We start from the raw sequence: 19,375 nt of genomic DNA on the forward strand, positions 1-19,375 counted from the left end.
TTGTATTTACTCCATAGTTCTGTGGGACATACATAAAATGTTTTATTTGTTCTACATTTACAGATGAGAAATCTGAAACAAAATGGTATGTGTCTTAACCAAGATCACATGGCTAGTTGGAGGCATCTGCAGCTTGAAGCCAGATTTTCTGATAACTAACACAAGTTTCTTTGAGTCTTACATCATGCCTTTTTGGAAAACCCAATAGTTTTTAATGTGAATGGGTTTGTCTTTCTAAAATGGCATACGTTTTTAAGAGGGTTCAGGATGGGGAACACGTGTATACCTGTGGTGGATTCATGTTGATATATGGCAAAACCAATATAATATTGTAAAGTTAAATAATAAAATTAAAAAAAAGAAAAAAAATTCTTTTAAAATCTGATCTATAGTTTCTACTCAAAGGAGAAATAGTATGACAAATTTATATCATTTGTCTTATACTATAGTATAAGAAACAAAGTGTTTTCCCTTCGGTGTTTGTTTTACCACAAGCAATATGAGAATGGTAAGTTTCCACTCACTAGAAACCATCATAGATCTCTGGATGGGTTGAAGACCAAACAATCCTTGGGTTTTGATCTCAAGCCACTTGGATGCCTCAGGGGCCCAAGGTGTTTGAAAAATATTCTTCCAAGCACAACACACTTTCTTGTTTTGCCCTCTGTGACTGATTTCTTGGAAGCTGTTGGGGTTTGTGAGACCAGTCACTATGAGTTTCATGGCTCCTCCTCTATGCTCTCACTCTACTGTTTAAACTAAGTCCTTCTTCACTTTAAAAAATGTGTGGAATCTGTTCACATTTCTTCAGAGTTTTAATTTAGTCCAGCTTTGTGTATTCAGCTTTTTTAAGTCTTTCCTCACAAGGAAGGTTTTCATTTCTTTAATTTTCTTTTCCCCTTATTCTCTTTTGGATATCTTCTAGTTTGTCCATGTTTTCCTGATATTAAGAATGAAATATTCAAGGAACAGATACTTGTAGACTGAAATTCCGATACTGTGCCTTTATTTCTTAAAGCCCTGAGTATTCATGCATCATTTATTCAGTAGATCTTTAGAGAAATCACTCTAATTGCAGGCATTGAATTAGACAATGGGCACCCAGTGGAAAGGAGAAACAGATGTGGTTCCTGACCATGGCACATCCATTGTAGTTGGAGAAATAGACCTTAAAAAATTGTCCCTATACACATAAAAAATACAAAGCATTTTTTTCTGTGTGAAAGAAAAGCAAAGGTACTTAAGGATTGTATGCCTGGGGCACCTGGCCATGCCTGGAGGTAATTTCTTTATTCAGTCCATGAATGCTTCTCTAGGGCTTACTGCCTGCACTGCACTGTTGCAGATTTTCTTTAAATATATTAGAAGAATACATGATCCTTACCTTCCAAAAAAATATCAAAAGATGGCTTGTGAGAGTTTATGCCCACCCATATAAATGATTTTTGCAATCTTGTATGATGTGTGAGTAAGTCTCTTTGGGATATATTGTTATTTTTTTTGACCCATAATTAATTAAAAACAGTGTGCTGGCTAAGGAAATAGTTTTACTTTAAATTCCTCTTAAATCCCTTTCCCACATTGAAAACTTGCCCCCCCTACTTCCAATCCGTAAAGGTATTTTGGAGATGCTATTGCTTGCTCTTAGATTAGGGTTAATACATTCAGCATATTAAAAAGCAGAGACATTACTTTGCCGACAAAGCTCTGTTGAGTCAAGGCTATGGTTTTTCCAGTGGTCATGTATGGATGTGAGAGTTGGACTATAAAGAAAGCTGAGCACAGAAGACTGATGCTTCTGAACTGTGATGTTGAAGAAGACTCTTGAGAGTCCCTTGGACTGCAGGGAGATCCAACCAGTCCATCCTAAAGGAGATCAGTCCTGCGTGTTCATTGGAAGGACTGCTGTTGAAGCTGAAACTCCAATAGTTTGGCCACCTGATGTGAAGAGTTGACTTATTTGAAAAGAGCCTGATGCTGGGAAAGATTGAAGGTGGGAGAAGAAGGGGATGACAGAGGATGAGATGGTTGGATGGCATCACTGACTTGATGGACATGAGTTTGGGTAAACTCCAGGAGTTGGTGATGGACAGGGAGGCCTGGCGTGCTGCAGTCCATGGGGTTGCAGAGTCGGACACGACTAAGCGACTGAACTGAACTGAAATGAAGGTTCATGTGCCACACAAGTAGAAGAAAAAGAAGAGAGACTGGCTTAGAGAATTTAGGACTGGGCTGGAGGAATTGCTGGTCCATTTGAGGATGGAAAAGATTAAGAAGAGAAATAAGGTGCTGAAGTGTATACCAGGCACTTGCAGGGAGGAACTAGGCAGAAGAAATCAAGAAAAGGACGCACGGAGGATTAGTAATTAGATTAGCTTGTCTAAAGCTCCGTGATCAGGTTGAGGATTAGTGAAAGAAAAGGTCAGAAACAGGTAGAAATGTAAATTAAGACATTTATACAAATTTTAAACTGCCAACAGTTTTGGCATGATTTAATTCTCATAAAACTATTCTATAGGTTAATATTTTCTTTTAATCTTTATATTGTCATATAGACCATATGGGTTTTGAAATAAAGACTTTGAATTAGTAATTGCAAAACACAACAAAATAATTATTCCTAGAATTGCTATCTTTGATACATATATAAGATCAGTTCTTGAATCTTCAGTTTTTATTTTTCAGTTATCTCTCTGACACCAAGACAAGTCTGAGGTTTTATTTCTTTACAAGTTTCTTGTTTTGTATTTGCTTTTTAGCTGTTGAAGAAACTATAAACACCCAACCTATCACTTCTACCTGAAGGTGGAAGCCATGTCTTTTAAAGTGAACTGAAATGTGCAAAATGTACAAATCACAAAATCTTCTTGCAGAATTTAGTAAATTTTGAATAAGTGTAACATTTTCCTTCAAGTCACTGGGCTACAGAAAAAGCATACATGTATCTTCAACATGTTAATGGTATTCAATTATCTGCCGAGCAACCTCCTATTGCTTCTTTTTGAAGGGAAAAAAAAAAAAAGGTTTGGTAAGTACCATTGAATGAAGAAGGGTGAGGTGAATGGAGAAAGGCCAAACATTTCTAGGTACAACTATGCAGAAAAGTACATATGTGAGTTGTTGGTGGGGACTGAAGTGGATTGGGGTGTATTTCATTCGCATACTTTGTAGGTGACTGAAATTTCTCATTAACCTGGCAATTCTGCTTAATATTTGTCCCAGTGTTTGTGTGAGTTGCCCAGACTATTAAAGAAATTTGGTCTTCAATTCTTAAGTATTCCACAACAAATGCTACTCTGCCCACACACCCTGATTACTTGTTACAGACCTGGCAGCATATGCTCCTGGTAGAAGTATTTTCTTCCTCAACACATCACTCCTTCTGCTCCTCAGATAACATGCAGCTGGAAGTGGGTGAAAATCTCAATGCAATTCAAGTAGGAAATAACATCTTTTAGAATCATTGTTTTAGGGAAAAATGTCAACTAAATGGAAGTATTACTCCTATTTATCCACGTAGAACCTAGAATCTGTGGAAATCAATCTTTACCTTCAGAAGTTGACTGTTAAATAAATGGATATTATTTTTTAAAGTATTTTGAGGAAAAAAATATGGTATTATACAATTTATAACTATAAACAGAACTTAGCATTTTTTAATTGAGCTTTGATTTGATCACATTCTTGGCTATCCTTGATCATGATCTTTCATTTTAACTGGGAAAGCCAAGTTTTAAAATTTATGAAGAGAAAACACTTGGTACTGCCTTGGAGCTAAAGCATTAACTAAGGGATTAAATACATCACCAGGCCTTTTAACTTTTCCATGGCATTTATTCCCTTGATCTCCCTTTTTGGTAACTATTTCTCTTGGCATTCCTGTGGCAAAGCTGGCAACTGCCTAGTGTCAGCCTAGAGAATGGTTTTGTTGCTCAATAAACGTTTGAGGTATAGTGCAGATGTCACCACCCTTATGGCCAAAAGTGAAGAAGAACTAAAGAGCCTCATGATGAAGGTGAAAGAGGAGAGGGAAAAAGTTGGCTTAAAACTCAACATTCAGAAAACTAAGATCATGGCATCTGGTCCCATCACTTCATGGCAAATAGATGGGGAAACAATGGCTGACTTTATTTTTCTGGGCTCCAAAATCACTGCAGATGGTGATTGCAGCCATGAAATTAAAAGACGCTTACTCCTTGGAGGGAAAGTTATGACCAACCTAGATAGCATATTGAAAAGCAGAGACATTACTTTGCCAACAAAGGTCTGTCTAGTCAAGGCTATGGTTTTTCCAGTGGTCACATATGGATATGAGAGTTGGACTCTAAAGAAAGCTGAGCACCGAAGAATTGATGCTTTTGAACTGTGATGTTGGAGAAGACTCTTGAGAGTCCCTTGGGTTGCAAGGAGATCCAACCAGTCCATCCTAAAGGAGATCAGTCCTGGTTGTTCATTGGAAGGACTGATGTTGAAGCTGAAACTCCAATTCTTTGGCCATCTGATGCGAAGAGCTGAGTCATTTGAAAAGAGCCTGATGCTGGAAAAGATTGAAGGCAGGAGGAGAAGGGGACGACAGAGGATTAGATAGTTGGATGGCATCACCGACTCAATGGACATGAGTTTGGGTAGGCTCCGGGAGTTGGTGATGGACAGGGAGGGCTGGTGTGCTGCAGTTCAAGAGGTTGCAAAGAATCGGATATGACTGAGTGGCTGAACTGAACTGAACTGAACTGTCTAGGCCAGACAAGTTTTTGCAGTTGTGTAGGGAAGGTATAAACTAACTGACTCTGTGAACCCTGCCCACTTCTCCTTCCCCCAAGGAAGACTTGATCATTCTCTCCTTTGTGTGCCTTAATAAGGCTTTTTCTAAGTCTGTTTTAGAAACACTATTGATTGTCTTTCCTAGTCCTTATTTTCTTGAGGACTGTGGTTGTGCCTAATTCTCTTTGTATGCATAAGGACAAGCTCAGGAAGCAGAATGTATGTGTTCATAAATTAATGTTTGTGCCACGAGTAAAAGGCAACCTCAGGAAGTCCTCAGCAAATGCTGTTTTTGAGTTTCTTTAATAATTGTAGTTTCTTTAAACAGATGAACAATGATTTTTCTCTTTTGAAAACCCATAGTACCTGCAGTGTACTATTTATGACCAGGTCTTAAATTCTCTTCTAGTCTTATTTAATAAGTACAAGTTTTCCTTTTTCCATTAAGTTGGAAGTTCTTAAGTATAGAATTTTTATGTCATTTATGTTTCCATTTCTCAGACTGTATCTTCCTGCTATGTGGAAGATATTTTTTGGAATTAGTATAATGTATTTGGAGAAAATATTTGCTTGGTACTAAATTTGACTCTAGTTTTCCAAGTGTTTTTTACCTATAGAGCTTCTGATCTGACTTTGCTTTATACACTAGTGAGGTATCTTTGTAGGCCAAGGTGAAAAGAGTTTGAAACAGGTAATCTCAAAGCTCTTTTATTTGATGTGTGCTACTGGACATAGGGACAGATGAGCTGTCATGTTGATTCCCTGGGGATGTAGCTAAGCTCTCAATGGCTTCTGCATTGAAAGGCACAAAAACCAAAGCCCATATCCAGAGCACCACAGTCTGCTCCCTGTTAGGGCTTACACTTCTTGTGAAAACAATTTTGTTCTCATTTCACATGGTGACTGATAAGGACAGGTGAATGTGTGGCTATATTGTGAGAAAGCATTTTTTTTTTTAATGCCACTTAAAATCCTTGAATCATTTATTCAGGCTTTGAATATTGTAGAAGGAGTGTAAACATGGGAATTGGTCATGGGTTCAAAGCCGTTTTCTCATTTCCTGCTACATGAATTTAAGAAAGATCTTTCGCTGGATGAGATTGTTTCTTCTTGTTAAATTTAAATTATGCTGCCCATGTCTCTGGTTGTTTTGAGTATCAAAATGAATTTTGTAGTCAAAATTGTTTACAAAATGCCTGTTATCTAATGAATATTACTTACACATCAGTGCCTTTATGTTCATTCTTTTTCAAAATTCAATGAGGTATTATTATACGTAAAAATGAGAATCATCTGCATATTCCAACACATCCATAAAGTGGAGACATTTTGCAGCATTCCAGACACAATAATGTGCTTGGATATTCATTCTGAACCTTAAATCACATCCTCAAACTGGAGCAATAATGCAAAAAATCTACATGGCATCAGCAGGTTAGAGTGAACAAAGAAGATGAAGGCTTACCAAGATCTACTGAGCAATGAGAAACATGGGGGAAGTGACTTGCGTTATCAGCAACGAGAGAGACGGATGACCTGAAAATAGGCAGTGTGATGAGAAGATTATGTTAGCAATGAGGGAAGAATTATTTTGGAGTGGAAACTCCAAATCTGAATACACCTTAAGTTAGCCATGCATTTAGACAGGGAGAAATCAGTCACCTTTCTTCTTTTCAAAATTTCAGATTGGTCAGATGAAAGTGTATCATCAAATATAAAGCCCTTCACAACTGATAGTCGTTTAACTGAGCTTCAAAATAAAGTTGCGTTCATTGTCTATGTCATGGGATGATCCATCAGTGTGATCACCTAATGGTCTTTAGTCTGTCCCTGGAGACAGTTAAAGAACAGACTCAACTTAGTGAATCTTATACTGGAATAAATGGTACTAGAATACATTTTGGTTGACATGACTCCTGACAATATTTTTGCTTTCCTTAAAGAATTAAATGCTGAGAATCAAAGAGAGTAAAATTTTTATTGATTAAAAAAATACTAAGAGAACAGTGTGGAGATTCCTTAAAAAACTGGAAATAGACCTGCCTTATGATCCAGCAATCCCACTGCTGGGCATACACACTGAGGAAACCAGAAGGGAAAGAGACACGAGTACCCCAATGTTCATCGCAGCACTGTTTATAATAGCCAGGACATGGAAGCAACCTAGATGTCCATCAGCAGATGAATGGATAAGAAAGCTGTGGTACATATACACAATGGAGTATTATTCAGCCATTAAAAAGAATACATTTGAATCAGTTCTAATGAGGTGGATGAAACTGGAGCCTATTATACAGAGTGAAGTAAGCCAGAAAGAAAAACACCAATACAGTATACTAACGCATATATATGGAATTTAGAAAGATGGTAACAATAACCCTGTGTACGAGACAGCAAAAGAGACACTGATGTATAGAACAGTCTTATGGACTCTGTGGGAGAGGGAGAGGGTGGGAAGATTTGGGAGAATGGCATTGAAACATGTAAAATATCATGTATGAAATGAGTTGCCAGTCCAGGTTCGATGCACGATACTGGATGCTTGGGGCTGGTGCACTGGGACGACCCAGAGGGATGGAATGGGGAGGGAGGAGGGAAGAGGGTTCAGGATGGGGAACACATGTATACCTGTGGCGGATTCATTTTGATATTTGGCAAATCTAATACAGTTATGTAAAGTTTAAAAATAAAATAAAATTAAAAAAAAAAAAATACTAAGAAGCTAAGAAATAGTTTTAAATTAGACTTTTTAAGGGACTCTAAAAAAGAGTAGGAGCTATTTTATACATTTTATACTCACCTTTTATACATTTAGGATTTTTGTTTTTATGTAATATCTATATGTCATCATAAAGACAATACCACAGCATAGGATTACTTAATTCTCAGGGAGTTCTTCATTCTATAACTTCTGATGAAAGCTATAGACTTATAGAAATGTATTTCATATGGGAAATTTAAGGATAAGCAGATGTTTTGGTTCAGAGGAATAAAAGTTGTAGCCTTCATTTGAAGTAAATTTGAATAACATGAAAGTATCCTTGAATTACATCTTTTATTCCTGTTTTTTAAAGCAAGAAAATATGTGTAAAAATATGACATACCACTCAAGAAGAAGTAAAAAATAAATACATAGCTATTAATTTCCAAACCATACAAAAGAACAAGTAATCATGTGCATTTTAATTAAAATCTTACAATATTGTAATAAACACTCTAAGATAAATTGGATTTATTTGAAATTTGATCATTGGGAAATCTGAAACATATTTGCTAGGCAATTTAAGAGTAAAGAAAACTGGCATAGAGTTTGGCTTGGAATAAGCATGAAAGCAGTATTTTCAGACATCTTTTTTTAAATGGTCTTTATCAAATTATTGCTGACATCTCATTATGGTGTGATATTGAGTATTCACTCGTCGGTGCCCTCAAATGCTGGAATTCACAGAGAACTTGAGATAGGGGTTTGGGGAAGGAAGAAGACAAAATTCCAGCTCATCTGGGAATGGAATAAAAGAAGGTAATCTGAAGAAACTGGTATTTAAGCTGACCATTAACGTAGAGGTAGGGTGTGGGTTTTGGGAAAAGAAAATCCCAGACACTTGTTTGGCAATGGCAAAGACAGAGTCTGAAAAACAGTCTTTTTCTTAAGTTTATTTAATTGTTTATTTAATAATTGCTTTACAATGTTGTATTGGTTTCTACTGTACAATAGTGTTAACCAGCTATAAGTATACATAGCAGCTTCCCACTAGCTATCTGTTTTACACATGGGATTGTATATATACATGTCAGTGCTACTCTCAGCCCATCCTACCCTCTCCTTCCCCCACTGTGAATTTAGTTGAGGATCATCTGTGTACAAAAAGATAAGCTTCCAGACACAGGATTGGTGCATACTCTAGAGGATTTTGAATGATTACATTTCATTTTGCAAGCAATAGGAAAAGTCTGGTAGATATAAATAGGAAGTAATTTCCTGGGGCAGGTAGAAACAGAAAAATTAGTAAGCAGAATAATGATATAATATAAACTTCATAGAGAATGATGGCATTGGAACAAAGTGAAAAGCTGAATATGAAAACTATTGTATTAGAAGGAATGTAAGTCTGGGCAAATGACCAAAGGCCAGAATTGGGATTACAGAGGGATCAAGGATAATTTAAAAATTTTCTGCTTAGTGGCTGGCTAACAGAAAAAAAAAGAAGCTATGCTACAATAAGCAGACATAATATCAGGAGAATTGTTTTAAGGCTGTAAGGTTCATTGGTTTGGATTTCAGTCTTTGAGATGGCTGTTCCACTGGGATACTCAGAGGCCGCTAATTATGCAGGATGTAATTAGAAATGCATCAGTTTATCTCAGAGGTTAAGGCCAGTGATAACCATTCACAGTACCATATCAGGTGAGCATGTGTGGCTGATGAGACCAATGAGAGAGTGAATAGAGGGATGAAATATGGGCTGACCTTGTCTTATAGAATGCCCACTTTATTGGTGGAAAAAGGGATGTCAGGTAAAGCTTGAGGAAAGTTAATTTCTGCTAATATATAAAAATGAGTGAAGAATTATGAAAATGCCGAGTCATAGAAACTGAAGGTTTCGGGGGAGGAGTGAACAGAATTTTAAAATGCCACAAATGAGAGTATATGGACCAATATAAGGCTATTATTGAAGAGTTTACTCTGGCTTAGAGGGTAAACCATCTGCCTGCAATGCAGGAGACCTGGGTTCGATCCCTGGGTTGGGAAGATCCCCTGGAGAAGGAAATGGCAACCCACTCCAGTATTCTTGCCTGGAAAATCCCATGGACAGAGGAGCCTTGTAGGCTATAGTCCATGGGGCCGCAAAGAGTCGGACACGACTGAGCGACTTCACTTTAACTTCACTTTAAGGCTATTATGGAAGAAAATTAACACACAAAGAAAAAACTGCAGTTTCAGAGGAAGGGGGAAGCAGAACAAACATGTTTACTTTTTCCTGGCCTGGGACAAATCCAATACCTTCTTAGGGATTAAATTTCTGTCCCTTTAGCTCATTTTAATAAATAAGATTAGCTAAAACATAATGTACCTCCCACCATACTCAAGTTCTTATTGGGTAAATTGTTGTTTACTGGAAAGCATTTGTCTTCAAATACGGTTTAAATTAATTTTATCCATAAGTTAAGCTAAACTTTCCTACAAATTGGGATATTTACTGTACTGAGAAAGCTAGTGTATTTTCACTTCAAATACCTATATTTGTCTGTGTTTTCTGATACCTTCATTCCCCACCCCGTTTAGACATGAATTTGTCCCTGTGAAACAACAAGGCATTAGACCCCATAATAGGGCTGACTTGGAAAATTTCTTTGCAAGGCTTAGGATAGGCATGTGTCCTACAAAATATTAACCCCAGTGTGAATATTCTGTGTGTAAGTAATGAGATTTGTAAGGTGACAAAGAATGTCCAGGAACTTGTCAGATCAAAGCTCAGGTATTGGCTGCTAAGACTTGGTGGGGTGAATTGCCACTGATAGTACTAGGAAGGAGACATAGCATTTAAGAGAAGACATCATGTTATTCAAGATATATATGCCCAATAATTAGGCTGTTAATTGGACTTCTGAAAATTGAATCCGTTTTAAATAAAATTTGAAATGTAATTGCAAAGACTGTTTTATAAAAAAGTAAATCCATCTGGACCTTTGTTTATTTATTTGTTTAGGTTGATAAACCTAGTAAGTTGGTTTACAAGTGTATGCCTAATTTATGTTTGACATCTAAAGATATAATTGTTAGGAGTGACTTTTAAGTGTGAGTAGGGGGACTAGTTTATCGTATCAACTGACTTCAACCATAGGTAAAAGAGATGTTGCTCAGTTGCTAAGTCATATCTGACTCCTTGCAACCGCATGGACTGCAGCATGCCAGGCTTTCCTGTCCTTCACTATCTCCTAGAGTTGTTCAAATTCATATTCATTGAGTCGGTGATGCCTTCTAACCATCTTATTCTCTGTCACCCCCTTCTCCTCCTGCCCTCAATCTTTCCCAGCATCAGGGATCAGGAAAAGAACCAGCATCAGAGTCTTTTTCAATGAAAAAAGATGCGGCTGTTCGCATCAGGTTGTCAAAGTATTGAAGCTTCAGCTTCAACATCAGTCCTTCCAATGAATATTCAGGGTTGATTTCCTTTAGGATTGACTACTTTGATTTCTTTGCTGTCCAAGGGACTCTCAAAAGTTTTCTCCAGCACCTCAATTCAAAAACAGCAATTCTTTGGCACTCAGCCAAAGAATCATGGTCCAACTCTCATGTCCGTACAAGACTACTGGAAAAACCATATAGCTATGTGTACATCTGGTACCATTTGCAGGGTTTAACCAGAAGTTTTTTTCCTAAATGCTTACAGGGGGAAATTGATTAACATAAAAATAATTTTTTATGAATATCATTTATTAGTAATTAAAGTGATCATAGCTTTTAGTGATATATTAATTATTATTGAAATACCATTTTTAGTTTGTGAATTTTATCTACATTTAGTGTAAGGCAAAAATTATTACCTAGGTTACTATTATATTGTAATTGTCAAGATTTGGTTTTCTGGGGAGTGTTGGATTTATAAGAAAGTTAGTTTTCTATATCACAAGTTCTATAGACTTTGCATAATGATTTTTATGCAGTCCTCCTGGCAGAGAAACTCTGAGAATAGGAGAAAATTGAAGGTCACAACAATTAAATACCCTGCCCCAAACCATACAGCTAATGCTGCTGCTGCTGCTGCTAAGTCACATTAGTCGTGTCTGACTCTGTGCGACCCCATAGACGGCAGCCCACCAGGCTCCGCCGTCCCTGGGATTCTCCAGGCAAGAACACTGGAGTGGTTGCCATTTCTTTCTCCAATGCATGAAAGTGAGAAGTGAAAGTGAAGTCGCTCAGTCGTGTCCATCTCTTCCGGACCCCATGGACTGTAGCCTACCAGGCTCCTCTGTCCATGTCCATGGGATTTTCCAGGCAAGAGTACTGGAGTGGGTTGCCATTGCCTCCTCCGACAGCTAACGCTACTAGGATTTGAACCCTAGACTACCTTCAAAGTCTAATCATTATCTTTGACAACTACTGTCTCTAAAAGCAGGATAAATAAGAGAGGGTTTTATAACATTCAAAACCAGATGTCAAATCCAAAACTGTTTGCTTGTAGGCTGTCTGAACTAAGAATATATTTTTAATCTCTTAGTTTTCTGTTTATTTTAATGTGTCCTGTATTATAAAAGTCCTCAATCAATAAAATCTAGAGTTATATAATATAAAAGATATAGTAAACATGTTAGTTGCCCAATCATGTCCAGCTCTTTGTGACCCCATGGACTGTAGCCTGCCAGGCTCCTCTGTCCATGGGATTATCCAGGCAAGAGCACTGGAGTGGGTTGCTGTTCCCTTCTCCAGGGGATCTTCCTGACCCAGGGATCAAGCCCGTGTCTCTTCTGTCTTCCGAATTGGCAAGTGGGTTTTTTACTGCTAGTGTCACCTGAGAAGCCCAAAAGGTATATTAGGAAAGTATTTACTACATTAATGACCTTTGACTTATTAAAAAAAGGATTTCTTTAAATATCTTCATGAAGTGTATGTTTCTACTTAAAATTTAATTAATATATCTTCTTAGCGTTTGCTGTCCTGGATACTGTCTGCATTAGTGCAGAAGTTAAACAGAAGACAAAATAGTTTTTTTTTAACTTTTTATTTCATATCAGGGACTAGCCAGTTAACAGTGTTTTGTTAGTTTCATATGAACAGCAAAGGGACTGAGCCATACATATATATACATGTAAGGATAGGATAGTTTTGAACTTCAAATAATTAGTAACAAGAGCAAAAATGAAATAAGAAACATACTGAAAATAAATGTTCTGGGGGTTGTAAAGAAAAAAAAAAAAAGCCTAAAAATTAATTGCCAGAACAGGACTTGAAGGACAGGTAAAATGCTGATAGGAAAAGGAACTCGTAGAATGGAAGTGACCATATCTCCTATATATGTACCTAGGTTATGATGATGGCAATTAAAAGTAAGTACTATCTTGCTTGAGTCATGAGGTACTTACCATAAAATGTTAAAGAAGAGATAAGAAGGGAGGAGGAAGCTATATTAGGGAGTGCCTTGGTGTTTTTACCTAAATGAGAGGGTCCATGTTGGTTTTTCACCTGTATGTTACATGTTAGATGGTTGCTCTGGAACTTGTGGGTTGAATTGATCGGATAACATAGACAGGAGACTTTTTGAGATATTCTAAGCAAAAGCTAGCTTTGCCTGAAGTCGAGACACAACAATGGGTATGCAAAAAGGGGGTAGGTAGGAAAGACAATTCTGTAATAAAATGTACAAGACATAGAAATTGAGTTAAGGGGAAAAGAAACTTTCAAAGCAAAGAGTTAAGAGGAGAAGCTCATGGCCAGAGAGGTGTGAGTCTCATGAGGTCAGTTTTCAGGAACATCTTCATTGCTGTTTTTTAAAGCAACTTCTAGAGTGAGTGATAACTATATTTTCCTTGCTAGCTAAGGAATGAATCCATGTTAACCAAAGAAGTGTTATATTATGCAAAGTCTAAAGAATTGTGTTTATGACTGCAAAATAGGGTCAATGATACTTTAAAAGGAAATTATAAGGTTTAATCGAGCATCATATTGATATTGAGATATCTAACGGCTTCAGTCCTTACTAAGCACCACTAATAAAAAGCCACAGTGTGGTAAACATTATTGCTATAATAAAGAGTGGATGACACTTTATCCTTTTCATTTCTGTTGACTAAGAAGGGTAGAATATGATTTTCCCTTAAAAAAAAAAAAGCAGAAATATAAGCATGTTTTTAAAAATGAGTACTTTTCAAAAGGCTCCTGACTCCTCTCCCAAAATTGGATTTCTTTCGGTAAGCAAGGAAAGGTAAATGAATACTAAGTATAACTCCAGCATTGTGTGCCACAGCTTGTTATATGCTAGCATCTGTGATTTGCATATAGTACATAAAAAAACAACAACATTTGGTTCTATAATAATCTTTATTTTACAGATAAGAAAATTTAGGGTTAGATAATTTAAGTAACTTCTCTCTGAATTAAACAGTTGGTGAGAATTTCTGGTTGAAGACAGCTGCAGTGGGAATGGTAAAGGGCAAATGGATGAATTCAACTTACATTTACATGTTAGAACCAAATAGCCTTGGTAATTGATTGAATAATGAAATTGAGTAGATTTTTGGCCAGGGGTTACCTAGGCTGGTTCCAGCTATCTAGGATGGTTCCAAATGAGGTATAACATTGTACCATTTTCTGGCATAGGAAACATCTGAGGGATATTTGTGGGAGGGAAGGTGATGAGATTGAGCTTGGGTGTGTTGTCTGACATGAGTATGAGATATGCAAGGGGATAGATTTAATTAGACTGTTGATTATTAGGATTGGGAGGCTTAGAAGACAGGAATGGACTGGAGATAGTCATTTTGTAGTCATCAGTTATGAATTAATCATGAAAGACATGGATGAGTGTATAATATTGCCCAAAGAGCATGTGTAGAATAGAAGATAAAAGGGCTATGTGTGACACCCAAGGGAACAGCAGCCTTTCAGGGAAAAGCAGAGTGGAGCCCTGAGAAGAGATGATAAGGGTCCAGTAAAGTGAAAATTCTCAGGGCACACATGATTTCATTTTAGAGTTCAGTGATGTCACTTTTTTGTGAAACATCTGTTACAGTATTGCATGTTATCTACATCTCTCCTCTGTCCTTAGTGTATTAAATGGCATATTTTGCATTTCCATTAGGAAAGGAAAAAAAAAAAAAGAGAGAAAGAATTTCGTTGTAATTACCAGTGCATGTTATATGATTGACATTTTGTATTTGTATACTTATCCATAAATCTATAGGTAAGTTATGACAGAAAAACTGGTGAAATCTTCAAAATGAGAAACATTAATCTTTTATATAATTCTGAGGTGAGAGTAGAAACAAGGGCAGAGTGAGACTATTATAGTTCTTTCTTGTACTACTACTTTTAACCAAAGAGTCACTCATAATTAGGAATGATAATAACTTTGAAAGGTTCATGCAAATGTATGCCTTAAAAAAATGTAGCCCAAATAGTCTAAGTAGGAGAACTAATATAAAATAAAAATGTCTTGGTTAACAGAAATGTCTGTCATGAAAATTTATACAATTTTTGTAAAAAATAACTGCTCAGAGACTACATCTTCAACCAGAATGCAGTAGTCCATGTTTCTGTAGACTGTTTTATGACCATAGAGTTGTATTAGTTGATTTGTTTCTTTACTTTTACAAGTCTTTACTGTAACAAGTGTGGTCTATTACCTAGCCTAACTACAGTGTCAATAGACTTTAAAGAAATCAAATGAAAGCAATATTAAAATAATCTTTGATGAATTTGTCATATATTGATAAATCTTAACTCTATGTTAGTACAATATTAACCTGGAATAAACTTCCTAATTTTAATATAAGGTGGGATAAGAATGTTTCAAAAGGTAGCTAATAATCACAGCTATGTTGAAAATGAAATCAGAAATTTTAAACAAATAATTGTTTGGAAAAATAGTGGTAATCTATTTAAAGTAGCTGTTCAATTAAGCAGTGTTAAAAGTGCAGATTTTAAGTAGATTCTGATTTCAAACCTAGTGTCTGTTCAAATATTTTTAGCCTTAGAACAGAATTAATAATGTTTTCTCTTTTCAAATTAAGAAAAATAGAGCATAAATATTTGGAGTGCTGTGAAGCTGTGGCAGTTCTAGAATTTGTGATTTACCTAATCTGTAGTTATAAATTTGCAGTACCATAGTTTTTATGTGCCCTATTTATTACTGTTTATTCTAATCTATGATTGAAGATTTTATATATAAAATACTTCAAAGTATCTCCAAAGAGTCTTTTAAAGTAGTTCTTTATAATATAGATCTCCCTGTTTTCATCCATATTGTAACTATAAAGGGAGTTTATTTTTACTTCTTTATGAGATAAATGGGGGTATGGGTCTTCATGAACTTATTTCTATAACTTCATCTCAAATAATTGTTAGAATTCTATAGTCACACTGTCTTGCTTTAGGAATATATTTATTTTACTTAGATTTAACTTTATGGCCATTGAAAGAGCTATCTTGTTTACAAAATGAGCAGTTTGTTCATTTATTTAACTTTGTGCTTGTGCTCAGTCATGTCTGACTCCGTAATAATTTTTATGGTGGCGGTGGGGGAGGGGGAGGACTGATTATTGTCTACGTCTTAAAATATGATTTCTTTTATTTATTGTAGGTTTTATTGGGATTTAATAATGCTTATAATGATGGTTGGAAATCTGGTCATCATACCAGTTGGAATCACATTCTTTACAGAACAGACAACAACACCATGGATTATTTTCAATGTGGCTTCAGATACAGTTTTCCTTTTGGACTTGATCATGAATTTCAGGACTGGGACTGTCAATGAAGACAGTTCTGAAATCATCCTGGACCCTAAAGTGATCAAGATGAATTATTTAAAAAGCTGGTTTGTGGTTGACTTCATCTCATCAATCCCAGTGGATTATATCTTTCTCATTGTAGAAAAAGGAATGGATTCGGAAGTTTACAAGACAGCCAGGGCACTTCGCATTGTGAGGTTTACAAAAATTCTCAGTCTCTTGCGTTTATTACGACTTTCAAGGTTAATTAGATACATACATCAGTGGGAAGAGGTAAGACATATCTTTTCCTTTATATAAAGTTTCTATATCATGAGATTTTAAACTTTAGTGGTTTTAAAATGAACAGCTATGCCATGTATAATGAGTTTTATGAAGTTCAAAAAGAAAAATTTCATTTTTTTTCTTTTTGGTACATAGTGATGCATTTGCAACTTTAAAAGATATGGTCGAAAATTGAATTTGAGTAAAGTGAAGAAGTTCGCGATTGTAAGGCAATTGTCTTATGCCACTTCAGTCTTTTCAAAAGCAAATCTACTTTAATCAGCAAATATTTATCTTAACCAGTGCAACTGCTCCTTCACTATGGGAGGTTGTTTTTATATACCATGTAATATTAATTTGTTTTATCTAACACATCAAGTGCCATCTTTGACAAAATTGTAGGGTCCGATTGCTAGTTTGTATCATTAGTTCTGTGAAATAATGTGGAATATGTTTCCTCATTTTGAAACTTCAGAGAATCATGCTTGAAGAAAAAAGATTCTTTTGCGTATTTCCAACTTGTATATATAAAGACATTTTAGTGTAATAATTTTACTCTTTGTTATTCTTTGTGTTATGGTTATTTATTATAGATTCTCCCTGCTAGATCATTTCATAATACTGAAAAGCAGCATATCCTGAAGGGAAATTATTACATAGAAAACACAAATAATACAGTGAATAAAAACAGTGAATCTGGCCAATGTTCTGCTGAATAGGGCATCCATTGTTCTTAGGCAGTGGGTGGGACTTGAAAGGGCTTAGACACTGGGTGGGACCTGAAAGGGCTTTGGAAACTGGAGTTTCTAAACATGTGAGTCAAATGTCCCATCACCAAGCAAAGGAGGTTAAGTCCCTAATTTCACAGTCTGCATATTAGTTTTTTGATTTTCTTTTCCTTCTAAACACACCTTAAAAATTAATTATAACCTGAACTTTATTGTCTGCATAAAAATAAGGGTCAAAAAGGCCTCCAGAGTGACTAAACCTGCACTAAAGAAAGCAGCACATTGACTAGGCATTAATCGCTACTTTACTAGCTACAGAAATGCTTTTCAGGATGAATTATATGTTGGAATTTAGGTTTAACAAGTCATAAGGTGAAACTCCTGTGAACATTAGCTCTGCTTTCTGTGGGACTGTGGCAGCGTTTTGTGTGTGCTTGTTGATGGCATTTTGGTTCCTAGGATTTCAGGAAATGACATGCAGCAATAAAAGCCAGTATAAGACACTGCTAAAAGGCATAAAAACGGATCATTCTTAAAATATGGATACGAATTATATTTAAAATCAGATGAAGCTCATTTGAGAAACTGGATTCATCTTGTAATGTATCTCTATGTAGCACATTCTATCTAACATGTAATAAATGTTTGGTTCTCAAACATTATTATGCTAATGTTAATATCAAAGCAAGGTAATTATTGATAAAATAGCTAATATTTATTGATGGCTTATTATATGTCAAGCAATATATTTGATTCTTTACATGGATTAGTTCATCCAAGCTTCCTAACTTGCTCAGATTCACAGAGTAGTAGATAGAACTGGGATTCTGGCCTTGGCAATCTGACTCTAGATCCCAAGTTCTTAATCACAGAACTATACAGCTTCTCACTATAACATATATTCTTTTAGTGATAAATGATTTAATATTATACCATTTTATATGTATAATAAAATACGTGGGAAACTTTTCTTAACTGAGCTTTGTGGTCCAAGCAATGTATGATTTGAATATTTGCCTCTTAAAACATGGTCATAAAATTATTTTAATGAGTAGCCTGTGAGAAGAAAAGTCACTGATATAAATAGCCAGACAATTAAAAATACAGTGGACAATGTGACTATTTTCAGTGTCTTGTAGTTTGAACCCAATTACCCTAGAGAATGGCAGAAGGATGAACAGATGGCTTTCTATCAGATAAAATGGCAGGCTACGTAGTCATAGAAGAGCACGCTCCTGGACACTGTTGTCCTCTGGTTCCTGGCAGCGGTCAGAGGCACTTAGGTGTGTGTAACTCGATGGTGTTCTACAGATGCCATGATAGAATTCAAGAGCATTGGCTCATTGCCATCGTCACTGTAAAATGAAATGTAATATGCCATTACAGACATTTGGTAACCAAACCCATTCAGGCTCGAGTTGTGAGTTGGCATAATCTTACTTATAAATAAATGACATTGATAGTAAATGAACCATAAGCTCACTTCATGAAGAATGTTTTCTTGATTATATGATAGCCCCATATAATATCACATATATCATGGATATTTAATATCTGTTTGTAATACTGTTAGAGGAAAAAAACAGTAGTAATTAACCCCAAATTTATTACGGATTTATTATTTCGTGATTGCATTACCTGCATGATTGAAACCAAAGTCACCAAAAAAACGTGAATGGTTCCAAATTAGTATATCTCTACCTAAGTTTTATAAATGCCACCAGGATGTGTTTACAAGTAGAAACACAACAAGTAATCAGGTTTCTCTCTGAGCATTTGGAATAAGAGTACAGAGGAAGATGTGGGTTCACCCACATGTCTTTGAGTTCTGAGCGTTTTAGTACCAAGCTGGCTCATGCTAAATTCAGCAAATTTGGGGAAGTAATGTGTGAAGTCTGGAAGCTGCCACAGTTCTAAATGAATCATTCCCAAGGAAAGCGGCTGCCTTCTATAGGAAACTGCTTCCATCTTCAATGAAAAATTTCCCCCCCAGGTCTGAAGTAGTTCAACTGAAAAGCAACAAGAAGTTCCAAAGCCAGATAAATTCAAGAAATATTGTGAATGAAATAGAGAAATGTCAAATTTTAGCCCTTATGTTACTAGCCTGCTAAACTTAAACATAGTGGCTAATACTGAAGGAAAGAGCTGATTTGGCCAACAAATTTATGAAACAT

The 19,375-nt window shown here is 36.0% G+C and overlaps 1 protein-coding gene across 1 annotated transcript in view; it reads left to right on the forward strand.

Annotated features, from left to right (window-relative positions):
* Positions 1 to 19,375, forward strand: part of HCN1 (hyperpolarization activated cyclic nucleotide gated potassium channel 1) — a 440,279-nt gene that overhangs the window by 39,710 nt on the left and 381,194 nt on the right. The window contains exon 2 of the mRNA XM_055554728.1: positions 16,059 to 16,482. Within this exon, the coding sequence (XP_055410703.1) occupies positions 16,059 to 16,482 (424 nt within the window). The remainder of the gene's footprint in view (positions 1 to 16,058; positions 16,483 to 19,375) is intronic.

Source organism: Bubalus kerabau, chromosome 18, assembly GCF_029407905.1.
Source record: "Bubalus kerabau isolate K-KA32 ecotype Philippines breed swamp buffalo chromosome 18, PCC_UOA_SB_1v2, whole genome shotgun sequence".
Lineage (NCBI taxonomy): Eukaryota > Metazoa > Chordata > Mammalia > Artiodactyla > Bovidae > Bubalus > Bubalus kerabau.